Source organism: Rhamphochromis longiceps, linkage group LG16 (genome assembly GCF_057381845.1).
Source record: "Rhamphochromis longiceps isolate RC_006_pf linkage group LG16, R_longiceps_female_GT1.1, whole genome shotgun sequence".
Lineage (NCBI taxonomy): Eukaryota > Metazoa > Chordata > Actinopteri > Cichliformes > Cichlidae > Rhamphochromis > Rhamphochromis longiceps.
Window position 1 is genome coordinate 16,866,150 of NC_140572.1, and position 16,248 is coordinate 16,882,397.

General features: G+C 43.3%; 1 protein-coding gene across 1 annotated transcript in view; it reads right to left on the reverse strand.

Annotated features, from left to right (window-relative positions):
• Positions 1 to 15,020, reverse strand: part of dachd (dachshund d) — a 93,745-nt gene extending 78,725 nt beyond the window's left edge. Inside the window, exon 1 of the mRNA XM_085384686.1 lies at positions 13,911 to 15,020. Within this exon, the coding sequence (XP_085240812.1) occupies positions 13,911 to 14,467 (557 nt within the window). The 5' untranslated portion in view covers positions 14,468 to 15,020. The remainder of the gene's footprint in view (positions 1 to 13,910) is intronic.
• Between the last annotated feature and the right edge of the window lie 1,228 nt (positions 15,021 to 16,248).

A 16,248-nucleotide genomic window follows, 5' to 3' on the forward strand; every position in this document is an offset into this window, starting at 1 on the left:
TCAGGGTTGTCAACTCCAATCCCCCCCCCCCCCCCCCACAAACACACACCCCCAAACCCCACCTCAACCTCTGGCGTTTCTTAACCAGGCAAACAGAGGGGAAAACTGTTGCAGTTGGAAGACATCGGGTGGCTGAAGTGGGGGCTCGTTTTTTTAGCCCTACCTGGTGATCTCAGCCTCAGCGAGCAGGAGTTTGCGCTCCCAGAGGGTCTCTGTATAAAAGCTGTCTAGTAGCCTGCATGAGAAGTGTCCACTTAAATCCACTTACTACCATTTAATCATTTCGAGTTTGAAAAACATGTCACTTCCAAATGGAAATTGTGCTGAAGGTACTTACATCTGTTGGAGAATAACACAAAACAACGGACACCATTGGGGCGGGTTTTTTTTCACTCTTCCCTCTTTTTTTTTCACCCCTCTCAAAGTCTGAGCACTGTGTCGGCATGTGTGTGTGTGTGTGTGTGTGTGTGTGTGTGTGTGTGTGTGTGTGTGTGTGTGTGTGTGTGTGTGTGTGTGTCGTTTTCACAAACAGCATCAAAATACATGAGATCAGCTCTCGGGCTTTGTTTGGCCCTGGCAAGGTTAGGCCAGCCTCATTCCAAATTTCCTGAGGGGGAACAGAGAGAAAAACGATTCCATGCAGATAAATCACTCGCACAGATCAAAAGACAAATCAGTGGCAAAGACAAAAGATGCTGACTCGCAGAGAACAATGGAGACAAGGAGATGTAGGTATCAGAGGAGTCGGCCCTAAGATCCCCGGCACCGCTCAATCAAACCTGCTAACCAGGGTTTGCACACTAGGTCAAACAAACTCTGCTTCTGTGAGAGGAAAAAGTGTATTTAAACTCATCTTACAAAGATGGGGTTTTTTTCAAGAAGGAAGGGGCTGCTGTGGTCTGATGGTTTAGTTTTGCAGAAGCACAAGTAGAACTGAGAATTGAGTTTCTGGCTTTTGCAAACTCATCTTCTAGTTTTGATTTAATAGCTACCCTGAGAATGGGAGATGTCCCGGTTTGAAAAGAAAAATGGGAAGAGAAAGAAAGAGAGGGGGTAAACTATTTGATATAAAGCGATGGTATGTGTGGGTAGTTGTGCAGCCGCACGTCTGTGCGGCTTGATATATGTGTTCAGCCGGGCTTTCTATAGTTCTGCATCTAAGACGAGAAGTCCTGTCCCATGCAGCCCTTCACGCATCACAGCCCACATTCTTCTATTAACTTCTTCAATACGAGCAATAAATAAATATATAGAATCCACAACTCTTTACCATGCAGCCATCACTTTTGAGAACCGAGGTGTCACGCAGACAAAAAAAAGAAAGAAGACGACGACGAGAACCAGCAGCACCCTCACCGATATTACCTTTTGATCAGACTGCTTCAGAGATATCAGAGGAAGAAACACATCACTTTTAGAGCTCTGTTTAAAAACAATTCTCACAAAGGAAGGGTCATGTGAAAAGCACCTTTGTGACTTCGCTTGAAAGCATGTTCCATAATGTAGAGGACCAAATTATGTTCAAAAACAGTTCACCATGCCCCACTGACAGCCATTATTTGAACCCCTCCTCTGAGATCCATGTATGATAACGCATCAATTTAGATTAAGGTGATGTGAAAGAGAAATGTAAAATAGGCTTCAAGAGGGAGGAGCTGATGCATTCGAGATGAATAAAATGATATTAAAATTAACACATTGAGCATGAGCACAGTCACATTTGACCTGTGAAGTGTGCTTAAGAAGAAAATATTATAATTTCCAAGCTCTGGGTCCAGATAGGCCGTGAGAGCTGTCCATAAAATCTGCTGAACTCGTCAAAAAAATGTGGCACAAGTCTTGACATCGGGCTTTATTCGAATATATGAGGAGATAAGGAGACCGACGGGGGCAGAGGATTTACCCTAATAGATTTGTATAGCTGGTGAGAGCCCCATTTGAAGTGTCCAAGGGAAGATCAGTGTGTAACTCTAACTGTTAAACGGAGCTGGGTCGAGCCCTCGGAGAATCTGACCCACGTTCCACACGGTGTTTGCCATCTCCAGTCCAAACATGTAAGATTTGATACTGCTGTTCAGGCCTGGAACAGAGGGGAAAAACAAGCCCAGTGCCACAACAAAGACAGGAAATTCAGCATAGATTCCTACTTCTCTCTTTTCTCCGGCCCCTCTATACCTAACAATGCTGGTAATGGAGAGAGAACAGTGCCCGGAGCTGGCAGAGACACCTGCGACATATTTTCTCCCCCACTCCCACTCACCCACCCCCATCCACCACCCTCCTCGCTCTTCCCACCCCCTCGACATTAAAGTCCTTCACAGAAATCAGAATTTAATAAATCACCCCAGAGCCTGACAGAGTTTATCTCTGGGGGTCGCCTCCACTGTGCAGAGACTCACAGACAGACAAAGCCCGGCCCGATAAGATGTGAAATTAAATACAGTTAGCAGTTTGAGACAAAGGAGGGAGAGTGTCAAACCGAGCTTTGTACGACGTAAACGGCTGGCTGCTAGTCGGGGCGCGTGCACGCACACACAAACGACACCGAGACGGCGGGGTGATTCATTTCAGGTTTCCTCTCACATTTAGCCTCATTTGCATCATCCACTGTCAACATATCGCCTCTCCCAGATATGTTCAAGAGCTTTCATTAGACGTCCAGGGGATGACATCCTTTTTACCCAGATGCACCATTATTAATCACCAGCTCTTCTCCTATGTGGACTCATCTCCATCACGGATCAAACGCTATCTGCCCGTGTTTCCTTTCATTCAGCAGACATCCCTGACACCAGCCATCACTACAGCTAAAGGAGACTTATGGGAGTGTGTTAGGGCTCAGACGACCTTATGAATGCAGTACATAAGCATTTAGTACTGAGAGGATATAAATGTGAGGATTTGTTCGACACTGGTAGGATCTGTCAGCAAACCTCCAGCCGACTAACACGTGTGCCTCGCAGCATACCAACTGGAGGACTCTGTGAGACAATTAGTGGCACTTTGAAAAAAAGAAAATGAAACATCCAGTATGAAATTGCTGCCTGGTGTTAGAAGCCTGATTGCAATGTCTCCATAACAGTGTACCGTAATATTCTTTTCAATTAGCAGCGGTCTCCAGTTCACATCAGGATATGGCCGACCTCAGCTGTTCAAAGCTGATTTTTTCCCCCTGCTCAGTAGTTAAGAGAAAGCACAGTCAGGTTTCCAGGAAGAAGGCGAGCGGGTTGCTTAATAGGCTTAGCCTGGTCGTTGGACCTGACCTTTCCCTTTAACAATACCGGGGCCGTCGGGCTCGGGCCTGCTATGGGAACACAATGACCGTGGGTGAAGCCTAATCTTCTCCAACTCCATTCTCTCTGCTGACCAGACAGCCTTCATCCACAGCCTCTCTGTTGCTCCAACTGATGTCTTCCTGCTGAGACAACAGTGCCAAAGAACTGTCAACAGGCCCGGCCCAGCGGGGTCTCGGCTGGGACGCTCACACAGAGCCCTCTGGGGTCCGCAGGCACTGACACTCTGCGCTCAGACTGTGAGTGCCCCTACGCAGAATGTCGAGAATGACAGGAATGCTGGGTGCCATCACGAATCCTGATAACGCCGTACATCTAAGAGCATGATTAGCAGTCTCTGTAGTCAGCCCATCTATAGTTGTTATTTTAAAAAAAATGGGCTGGTGGATATTGTTGGCTTGTCACTGCAGTGCAGCAGCTTGTCATTTCAAATAACCTGATCCCAAACCTCCAGCATCACATGTCCACAACGCCGTAGCGCGTCCGTGATAATGGCAGATGATTATATTATTGCGTATGCGCTTAAAGTTTCGAGTTCAGTAAGTACAACTCTGGAAAAAATATGCATTAAAAGCTTGCCTTTTGATTTGGCCTCTACAATTGTTGTAGGAAGGCATCGGTTCAGATAATATTAGTCATTAATGTTTATTGCTAGGGAAAAAAAATGGCTATGCTGTGGAAAAAGCATTACACGTCAAAGAGTATTGTAAATACGTGTTTATACACTCACAGATCCGGACCCACTCAAGAGATTAGCCTCGAGTGATTCTAAATCTCGTCATCCAAAGCCCATTTCTGTGACAAAATGCATCTGATAAAGAAAGAAAAAAGTAAAGAAATGCCTCAAAACTCAATTCAGCGCTGCGCTACTTAAACTTCTTAAGTGTTTGATCTGTGCAGGTGCTGACAAGGCTGTTCATTCTTTTCCCCAAATATTTTCTTGTTTTTATTTTTTTCGCCCCCCTCCCCAAGTTCAAATGATGTGCTGCAAAAGGTTGTTCTTTCTTCTCCGCGCAAGTAAAACTATACAAAGAGGTGTTTGATCTTTGAAATCCGATCTGTATTTCTAGCATTGTCTCCAGTTCCTACTGTGGCATCTTAAAGGTCAGGAGTGAAAGGCCATTTGATAACTACAGAAAGACCTTTCGGATTTATTACGCTGCCTTTCATCTCCTTTCCTGCGGAGGTTAAAACAAAGCATTGCATCCTTTGAAAAAGAAAGGATAAAATGGATCGCTTTGGAGCCTCAAGCCTCTTTTTTTTTTGTCACTAGGGGAAGTCTGGCGTGCAGTGTACAAGGAAAACTCTAGTGGGATATGTTTCTGAGAGCGACGAGTCTTCTCAGGCACAATTAGCATATGTCCTCTCAACCTTCTACCAAACCTCTCAATGAGACCCTGAAATCCTATTGAGATATTATTACCACTCAAACAGGGCATTACACGAAACATCTAAAGGATGCACGCAACCGCTCGGTGCACACGCGCAAACACACACGCACAAGCTCAATGACATCCACTTCCCTCTGAATATTCCTTTCTTTTTAATGGTAACCTTGGGAGACGGGCCGCACCGGCGCGACACTTAACAGCCACTAGTCTGAGAAAAATGTTTTTGATATGCTTGTGTCATTTAATCATCCACATTCTGCCGAGGCTGTGCAGGACAATTTTGCAGGATATTAACTCCCATCTAAACCCTGGCTTGTATCATTTGTGGGGCCAGTCAAGCAGGAGTCCCAGGAGGAGCAGAGACTTCCTCCTCACAGTCGTAGTAATCTAAGCTTGACTGGGCACACACACACTCGCACGCAGCTACACACACAGACAAACACACAACTAATAGACAGGTAGAATCAACCATAAAGGAGGGAAGGAATCGGTAAACGTGTGGCACAAATAAAGGCCTTTTACTGACAGTCGCAACAGTAAAAAAGAAAAAAAGAGGACGAGTATATTTGTGATTTGGGTGATCAAGTAACAAAAAAACAACACAGCCCAGGGAGGTTGAAGCACAGCTACAACAATTTTACTTCCTTTTCTTTTTTCATTTTCACCCCAAAAAAGTTAGAGATTGAAGAGCATTCGTAAAAATGTCACTTTAACGTGATCCATTTGGACAGCTCACATTGCTTAATGGGGTAGGAAATTCATTTTTTTTCTGCTGTGGGACAGACATAGTGGATGATGTGATTCTATGCAAAATATATGAAGCCATTACTAGAAAAATGCATGAGTTTCAATAGTTGGGGGGGGGGGGGGGGGGTGGGGGGTGGAGAAAGTATCTGAGTGCACGGAGGCTATCCCTATTCTTTACCAAGAAGCATCGCATACACACACACACACACACACACACACACAATGCAAAAGACAGCAAAGGCAACTGATGAAAACCATTTTTGTTCCGTCACAAAGAACTAGGTCACCCTCTCATAATTGTCAATCATGCAATAAATCTCTCTGTGGCACAAATGAATACAGCATTGGAAATGAGACAAAGCTTATTGGCATGCTATGTCAGCTTGACTCAATTCATCCTCCTTTTCACACAAGACCATTCATATGTGAAGTTGTGCGAGGGTGTCTCTCTCTCTCTCTCTCTCCCTCTGTCTCTCACGTTCACACTCTAACTCTCCTTCTCTCTCACACACACACACGCATACACATACACTCTCTAACGGAGCGCCCAGCACGCACTCGCGCGCAGGCGAACACGCTCACACGCTCCTAATGTGAAAGACACACAGGGTTAATATATGTGGACAGACCATTTCAGCCAAGGGCCGCTTTATTATCATAACCATGTTTGTTTCCATAGAGAACGTGTCTCACTGTATTTTCTGCACTACTGTGGAATTACTCGCAACGTACACAAGCGACTGTTGCAGCGCATCACTTTCAAGGGATTAGCACACGTACGGGCAGAGTTTGACAGCTTCAGACGGTCGAAGTTATCACAATCACGTGCAAGCTGTATTTGTTTCCAATAACGATGAACAACTTGCTTTTTTTTAAAAATCTTTTATTATGAAGTATTAAACTAAACTCACAAGCATTACCAGGTGTACAGTGGTTCTGTTTCCTGCTATCTGATTGGCCGGGAGCATTGGCTTGACGCAGCACTACAGCTCCATCCACAGAGGTTTGTGTCACGTCTCTTAGGACCCGACTGTCACTCTTTAAGAGGCGGGTAATAATAGCCAGGCGCCACAGCAAGTGGTGGCACAGGCGATTTTAAAGAAACATCAGGGAGACGGTGACATTTGAGTCTGCGAGGAGAGAAACCCAAGCGCCGCAACCAATAAAGACTCCCACCGATATTCTCACTAGGCTTACAGGGGAGAGACACAGAGGCAGAGAGTGAGGGGGCGCGAGGCAGAGAGAGATGTCAGTGTTAGATGAAAATGTGTTGACCTGGAGATATTGATACCCCCGTTCATAACCTCTACAGGTGTGCGTCAGGAAGCAGCTCTGGGTGTGGCTCTCTCTGTGGATAAAAGCCAGAGTTGCAGACCTCATTGTTTCACAGCACACTGAGCTGTGCACGGTTCACTTTGAACTGGCGAGAACTGAAACTGAGAATAGAGGTACCCTAAGTAAATAGAAAAAAAACAACCACTTTTTGATTGGGCAGATTTATTAGCGAGCTTATGGTGATTTTTTTCTTCTTTCTCTCTCATCTTTTGAAAGACAGATCTGGAGCAATCTGTCGAGCAGCGCCTCACATCAATCTCTGTTGTTAGATGTCTCGTCTAGATATGACCTATTAATATATTAAGGTAGTCTCGCAAATAATCGCAGCAAGTGAGACAAAAGTGTTTTTAAAAATGTAAAAATAACACAACTCTTCATTCCCTCTTTGCAGACTCTGATCCCCAAGAGTTTCTGAAACTCCAAAAACCAGAGCCATGAGAGAAGCTTAGCATCTAGCCTGCTGGCTCAACAGGGAGCTTATTTTATGCACACTGTTCGCTATAATTCAATGCAACAAATTGACTGCATAAAGTGTTTCTGGTGTCTAAGTGAATTCAAATTCACACAAATAGCTGTGGGGATGTTTTTTTTTTGTTTTTTTTTTTAATCGCAAGGTATTGACTGAGCAGATGCTTTGAACCACCGTAGAATGTGCTGCTAGTCTCAAGTGTCATTAGCTTCAGGGCTTTTCCAGCTAGCGCCAGGTAAAGATTAGATAACAATCAGCCCTTTAATAGATACTGTTGGAGGCACTGGAGCCGTTCCTGTGCTTTGCTGTTCTTCTGTTGTTAGCTTCAGATGAAGAAAAAGAGTGGAAAGCGATGTCATTTCCTCCCCGGTTTCTTCTCTGTGATGTACCGCTGAGCCCAGCAAGGAACACGGCTGTTGTTAAATTACATGTAACTGTTGGCTCATAGCAGAGTCATTGCAGAGTGGCTGTCTGTCTGCGGTTAAGCATTCCTGCTAGGATTTTTTTTTTAGAGGCACAATTCTTTTGTGTGCCTATTTTTTTAAAGAGATGTTGAACATATTTAGACATGAATTTGAGAAATTTAACTTTGTTATGAAATTCATTTATGATTAGTTGACCAGCTCCTCACAATTCTAGATCAAACGTGAAAAAACAAAAGAGACGAAAAAAAGAAAATTTAATTTAAATTGCTCTATGCCGGACAAAAGACGGCTTGTGCAGATTCTTAGCCCTTACTCCCACTGTAATGAAAAAAACTGCTGTATAATATGATGAGCATTACTTGAAATTCCAAAAAAAAAAAAAAAGTACAAAGGGCTTTTTGTTGGAGGACTTTCTTCTCTTAATATCCTCCAATTATTAAGGAGGAGTACTGCATTGAGCAAAAGAGCTCCAAAAACATTGACACTGGAGGAATAACATCTGCATGTTTACTCAGGAGAAGATTCATCCCCGATAGCCTCCACGAAAATGAAGAGGGGGAGAAAAAAACAAGGAGAGGAAATTTGTGGAATCCCATCTGAGATTGCTTCCCTGATGGATTCCTTTTCCTGTCAGCTCAGACGAGAAATGAAGCCGGGGAAAATTAACTCCTGATACAGCTACGCTGAATTAGACAGAGAGGAGGGGGGAAGAAGAAAAAAAAACCAACAGACTTTTTAAGGATTCCAGCCTTGTCATTTTCAATTTTCTGCTCTTTGGACATGCTTGTATTCAGATTCCCCAACATCTATTCGCCATATCAATCCTAATTAGACAATCTGGGCCCACGAAGGATGAGAGCGGAGTTATTTGCATAATTTAATCATAAATACTCAGTGATACATATTTCCAAATGCATTTGTACAATTATCTTTTCATCCTTGGGGCAAAAGTATTAATATGATTAGGCAATAATTCTTTAAAAAAAAAGGGAAAATAGGAAACCAGCAAGTGTGCACTCTTTTTTAAACTCCAGCTTTGGGCTATATGAAAAATTAATTAATTTCTGAGGAAAATCAATTTCTCTATGTGACCATATTAGACAGAGCCAGGCACGGCCCTGCATTCCTCCTCCAATCAGGAAATCTCATCTGCTCCCTCTAACTTCTGTCAGTAGCATTTAACATCCTGGTACGAGCGTCTGTGACTTCCGCTGTGCTCCCTAAATGCGCTGTAATGCGAAAGAGCTCGTAAGTAAAGACGAGCTGGGGAGCTGTGACCGAGGACGGAGGAGAATGGAAATGAGCATGACCCAAAATCTATTGCTGGCGTGTCAGACAATCACTCACAGGTGAAAGAAATCATCAGGAAAAAATCAAACCGAGCTTAATGTGCAAGATTACTCGTGGATAGATGGAGAGATTTTAAACAGCTTAAGTCTAGGGGGGGGGGGATCTAAGCTAATGCATGTCTATGGTTGAGGAACGTAGCAAATAAATCATTTTCACGCGCTGATCAATGCAGAAAGACCTGACGGACGTCGGCGTTGAGATTTTAAGCCACTTCGTTTCGCAAAGGAATTAATTGGTAATTCAAACTGCTGTTGCTGTTCCAGTAAAGGCATGCAAATAAGGCAGGAGCATGGACAACTAATGCGTCCAACAGGCAAATTAACAATACAGGCCTCTTTGCCATGCAAATAGCCTCTAAATCCACAAATGACATTAGACAGTGTCAAACAAAGCCTCTCTAACAAGTGAAATCTGTGGTTTCAACAATCTTGCCTCCCACTTCATTTAAAGCTATAGAAATACGATCCCAGAAAGCAGTGAGGACTTGATGTAATGTAACTTTTTTGTTAACTGAGCTTCTCCGTGGACCCCCTTCTCCCCAAAAAAACAAAAAAAAAAATGTTTTAATTTGCTCTTGTTCCAACTGAGTGAATGTCAAGTCAATAAAGCAATTCTGATTTTCAAGGAGACTATTTGTTTTGCGGGAAAAGAAAAAAAACAAAACACCTTGCCACCATCTGCCAACTGCACAGTTGACTTGAGCACATGTACTGTACCTAATCAAATTTAGCAGAGCCCCACTGAAGGATTAAAATGCAAAAAAAAAAGCAGAGAAAGAACGAGAAAGAACCTTAAATGCTTCTTCTTCTTTCTTTTTTTTTTACTTCAATAAAGTAGCAAAGCACAATATGAGGGCCAATTTGGCTTTCAAGAAAGCAGTTCAATAGATTTGTATTTTAAACAGCTTTGTATACCATTATCTCTCTCTATCTCTCTCTCTTTCTCTTCCTCTCCCTCTCTTTCTCTCACTCTCTCTCTCTAATCAGGCATCTGTCACTCTGTTTTTGAAGTTATTATCGCCCAGGCTCCCTCTTGGATGTGGTTGCTGGGTGACGGGTATCTCGGCACCCACTCTGACTGGGAATGATTTGAATGGAATCCAGAAATCTCCCCTGAGTACCTGTAAACACATCCGTGCCTTGTAGAAAACAAATATATTATAAGAGAGCTCAGCAGAAGAGAGGCGGGAGAGAGACAAGCTGGCACCCTCAGTGGCAGCTCACACTGAGCGCTAAACAAAACAATTACCGTCATTTGCAAATATGTGTGTTTAGGCATAAACACTCTTGAAATAGGAACAAGAGAGGTGATAGCTCTCGTAGCACTCGCTGTCATATCAGTATCAATTAGACGCATTTGTTAAAGGAAAAAGGGGCTTTCGCCGTGACCTGTCACTCGCGACACTTCGGAGGAGGATCTGCTCGACTGAAACAAGGCAGGTAAAAATCTATTTAAGGGGAGCATGTAAGTGAAAAAGCCATCGCATTCCCAGCGGTGGGACATCGTCTGGGGCGTGTGGTTAACCTTCAGAGGTAGACAATGATTGTCAATTAACTGCTGTATTTCTTGCGCCCCAGCATCGGATAGCCTTGCCTCCACAAAGCACACCAATGAGAGATATGCGATATCAACACCCCCCCCCCCCCCCCCCCCAAAGTCCCGCTCCCGCCCCACCCTCCGTGTTATAATAACCTTTCAGAGAGTTCAAGTGTCACACAGCAATAAGAACCTTTTTCATCCCACCGCGGGGAAAATGAAAAGGAAAACAAGTAGCTGAAACAGAGGGCTCCTGGAGAGGCCAGAGTCATAATGTTGGGGTGGGTTAGGAGGTGGGGGTGTGTGTGGGGGGGGGAATGAGATGGCAGAACCTGCATCAGTATGGGAGCAAGAGCGCAAGAGCGAACATGGCTAATCTGGCACGAGAGTCCTTAAGAAAATGAAGGGGCCGAGAATCGCTATATGCCGAGTGTCTTTAAAGATGAGCAATAATCACTACAGGGTAAGCAGACACAGTTTAAACACTCACTGTAAAACTAAGAACTTTAAATGAAAATGAATTCTAATTATTTAAATCTTTTTATAAAACACAGGAAAAGGGGGGGGGAAATCCAACACGGCCTTTGTGAACAGCTCTGCTTTTATTTTTATTTTTTTTTTGAGTTGTGCTAAAGTAAGCATGGTGGGGAACAATTTGGTTGGAGCTTGTTTGTGTCCACATCAAAACTAAAACAGCGGGATGCAGTGGTGCTCTGTGATGCTATTCACATTCACACTGTGTACAAAATGAGACGAGTGTTGTTTTAGCACAATAGACTGTGGGAGGGGGGGAAAAACAGCATGTGAAAAAGTAGGGGCCCATTGTATAGGAGTATTATTCACTTCATTGTTATCACTCTGCCACTGTATAAAAAGAGTAGTGACATCGTGGTAATGGGGAGAGATGAAAAGCTAAACTATCTCGGGCAGCGGGCTGTTGTTGTGTAACCTGAGTGGGTTAACCGGTGAACTCGTCTTTTTATCTGGAGAGAGCACAAACAGCAAATAAAGAAATAAAACGAGAGCAAATACTTCGGAGAGGGGACCTGTTCTCACCTACGGGGCAACCCGCGTCCCCGTGACTCGGGCCGATCATTTTGTCACTAGCTATTCAACGACAAGGAGAGCAAAGCACACATCCCCGCAAATAAAATCAAACTCTTTCTAAGTAACAGAAGCCTTTTATCCAGCGGATGCCTCGCTCTTCCATGATGTAATTCTCCAAATGGGGCAGGCAGGCAGGCAGGCCGGGTCTGAGTGATTGATTTCAGCCCAGCACAGGGAGAACCTGGCTGCTTTCAGAGACAATTACAGTCCTGTCCATGTGCCTGTAATAGCCCAGCACTTTAGCGTCATTAAAGCGACGCGAGGCACTGCATTATCCTTTAACCCCATCGCTGGCCATCCCCCCATTGACAACCCGGAGAGTTCAACCACGTACTTTGTCACCTGAAGCCCCACGCCAGGCTTGAGAGGAGGATCACCGCACTGTATGCTTCTCTCTGCGGAGTGTGTGTGCGTGTCTGGAGTGTGTGTGTGTGTGTGTGTGTTTTGGGGGGGGGGCTCTGCTCTCTTGACGCTTTATGTAAATGAAGCTTAAGCGCCAAAGTGCACAGGTGAGATTTTTGAGACGACTGCAAGTGGGATGGAAACATAAGACTGCAGCATATTTATACGGGAGAATACAAGGGGGGTGTTTACTGATAGCATAGACTGCAACACAATGCTGTAACATAAATTTAAACATCTGAAGTGCACGACAAGCAGCCTCGTCACTGTAATAACATCACTCTCAGACTTCCTCCCTGTGTGGTGCGTGCTATTTGATTTTTTTTTTTTTCTTTCGTTTGTTTGTTTTTCTGCTGTTTTTTTGCCCACATGTACCTTTTTAGTTACAGCAACACTTTGAGGCTTCAAATATACTAAATGTTAACACTCGTGGATTTCTTAATGACACAAACTGGCAATAAAGAAGAAGAAGAAGAAGAAGAAAAAACATGCTTGCGCAGCAACTTGTGTGTACGCGTCTGTGTGAATATTTGCACGCTGCATCCGAAACTCTGAATTAAGTTCGACCTCACACGGTTGGGGTTTTTTCTGGAGGGGACAAAAAATAGGGGAAAAAAAGAAGATGCATGCTTTAAAAACTGAGACTCAAAAGTGTTTATTGCTACCCCTCCTCCCCTCCCCAACTGATGTGAGCCTTTCCATCATATTTGCATTTCCAGCTCATTTCTAGAGCCAGGAGATCAATATGGAATCAATCATACTGACAGGTAAGATGGTAAATTTGACCAGGCTGAACCATCCTGTGAGACTGAGCGATACATCAAAGCTAGGAGCAACAGGACAATAATATTTTTTTAAAGGCTTTTAATCAAATATTGATCTTCGCTTTAAATCACACTGATTTTAAGATATTTTTTTAAAAAAACTCCAAAAATAACTGAATGGGTCAAAATGGTTTAATGTATTTATTTAAACACTCGTAGTCCTTTGCCTCATTTGATTTAGTGAAATCAAGTATGTTTAATTAAGACAGATAACTGAGTGCTCTCATGAATTATCCTTAGCACTTACAGTGTGCAAAAAGAAAAGAAAGCTCCTCCATTAGTGCACTGTAACCTCCCTGAGAAATGTCATCAATACTAAAGGGGGGTGAAAAAAAATCATACAAGAAAAAAGCTGGCCCTTTTATTTTTTTTTTAATACTCTGGTTCCTTCTTGTTTACTGTCTGAAAACTCAAGTTCTAATTGAAATCATGCTACCCCCTGTGGCAAGGACAAATAATGAGGCATAGCCTAGTTTTATTTCAGTCATTAAAAAAATAAAATTGAGCTAAAAGCTGTCTAAAATTAAACAGAAATTGGAGTTTTAAAAAAAAAGAAAAGGCTCTTATTTGTAGTTGTATCTTTGTGGTGGCAGCTGTATAGCGAAAGTTTATTCAACAGCACTGTGAAACTCAACCAGGGTGTAGCCTACATTATCGATTCATTTGTTCAGAGGGAGACAGGCTATCCATCACGGCACAGCTTTGCCTTGCACGTGTTAAAAAACTTTCACTTAACTTTTCCCCTCTCTCTTTACCACTGGTGAAGTGCGCCGGTCTCTTCCTGCCCAAACACACCAGCCTCGGTGTTTGGGATGGAGTTTGACACACACACGCGCGCATTTTCACACACTCCGTGTAGGAATCAATTATTAAATTCGGCTAAGACAATCGTACGACTCTGACCGCTTGTTTTGCAAAGGCAAAATGTCTCCCCCTTTCTAGCTCCTGCGCCTTTACGCACGGCCGTGTGTGCGGACATTTAAACCCCCCAAAAAGAAAAAGGAAAATCCACAACAGAGCTCGCCACTAACCTCGCATTGGTGCAGTCGTTGTACAGGGTCTCGAAGTCTTTTCTGGAGATGAGTTTACAGCGGTTCACGCCGGGCTGGATGGCGCCGAGCCCTCTGAGGATGCGGACCTGCTCCACATTGCACACCACCGGCGTGATCTCGAGCCGCTTCAGCTTGGTGTAGACCGTATGCAGTCCGCCGACCAGGTGCTTCAGGAACAGGTCGAAAGCCTGAGGAAGGCAGATGAGCTCGCAGCCGTCCACGGTGAAAGAGGCGACTTTGGCACCGCGCAACTCGACCATCTTGCACTCGTTGTTTTGCGGTATGTTTTCAACAGGCGACGGAGTCGAGTACACGGGTTTGCCCGGGGGGAGAGCCGCGGTTGGGGTCGGGATGCCCGGGCTGCTGGTTGCGAGGAGCTCTGATCTGAACAGGTTCTGTCCGGGTCCCGATGGGGGGGCCAGGGATGGAGATGGTGATGAAGTTGTCGACGGCGGGGACGTCGTCGCGGAAGGAGTCGAGATTGGAGGCGGTGGGACCAGAGGGTTTGGTGGGATCAGAGCAGCCGGTACGGCCATGGTCACCTACAAGAGGGGAAGAGAGTAGCCGAAGTTCAAAGTAGAAAACCCAGCCTGCCGAGATACCCCTAAATGAAAGAATCCACGAGAGTTTAGCTCCTCAGATAAGTTGGAAAGTAAAAAGAGCTACCGAAAAAAAGGCGTGCTGAGTGAGGGTTTTTTCTTTTGGGGAGGGGGGCGAGCGGCGGGACAATGATCAAAGATAGGAGGAGGAATGACAGGAGGAAAATGAGCTGAAAAGTGCAGCTCCGCTCTGTGGATGAGTTGTTGTTGTCACACGGTACAGAGAGGGAGGAGCTAGGGGACAGTGGGAGCCTTTGAAGAGCAGATAACTGGGCTCCGGCCACTGCTCGCACGTTTCACGTCTGTTAAATGATTTCATTGCCCAAAGTAAATACGTTTATGCTGGATCATAAGTTGTAAAGAAAAGCGTATGTTTAAAACAAATAGTTTTTAAATCCCTTTTTGCCAACATTAATGCAAAGCTCACTTCACCTATGGCGATCAAGATTGGGGTAATGTTTTTTTTTAACTTTTGCTTTCATTTTCGTGCAAATACTAAAACAAATTTTTTTTTAATTAAAAAAAAACCCCTCAAATGCTTAAAAAAACCCTTTTAATTCGCACGTTATTTTTGGTAATTTTTGTCATATTTACCAAGAATGCACGCCAATATGAATCACTGTTCAGCCGACTCCATCTGTGAGGAAGGATGTTTGGTCTTTTTATGTGCACATCCAAAGTGGCTGTAACTTTTTGTCTTGTGAAATATTTTTTTGTAAGAAATATGTGCAGTTAATTGCATATAAAGCTTTCATATATATATATATATATATATATATATATATATATATATATATATATATATATATAAACCCTGTCATGTGAGTTAGGGGTTAATGTTAATGTATAGATTACATAAAGGTAGCATATTTTCTGGTAATTTTGCAAATTGAAGTCAGACAGTAAAGATTGATTTCCAACAGCTTTATATCATCTTTCACTTTAAGTGCATCCACTCAGTTTTATGTACTGTCCATCTCAAACCCCATGATACTTTTCACAGGAGTCAGGTGAATATTAAAAAAAATGTCATGTAGGTTAGGGGTTAAAAAGTTCATGCACTTAAAGGTAAAACCTCAGAAATGAAAGATTTAAAATATTAAACAATATTATAATATTTTAGAACTGAACTATTGAAGTTAACCTGGTAAGAACACAAAGCCATAAACTCCAGGAAGTGCAGGAAAGAAAGATAAGAGAGAGGAGGAAAATAACAGCACTGCAGAAATGTGCAGGGTCAAGTCCATGTGTAAGTGTCTTGCTGCAGCTCATATACACTTAACTGCACATTTATTTCCAACCACTAAGGTACATCATGAGGTGGAAAACCTGACTTCCTGCCTTTCCTAACAAATCAATCAGTTTATGCAGGGCACTAAATCATGTACGGATTATTTTAAATCAGACGTTATTTTATTTAAAAGATGGCAGGCCATTATTGATTTCCTGGGACATTTGGATACTGCGTACATCACTATAAAATTCTTTGTAATCCATTTCCCAACTACCCGAGATTTCTAAATATCAAACTGGTTGTAAGATAAATTATATAAAGTATACTATACATATATGTCACGGCTTTATTATTTTGTTTGTGCAAACTTTTTGAGACAAATGTATTTCCCATTAGTTGGATTTCAGTTAGTTTCATTCTGGTGAGCACATCAGCACTTATTATGTATTGCACATCTTAAAGATTGTTGCTTATCTGTCTGCAT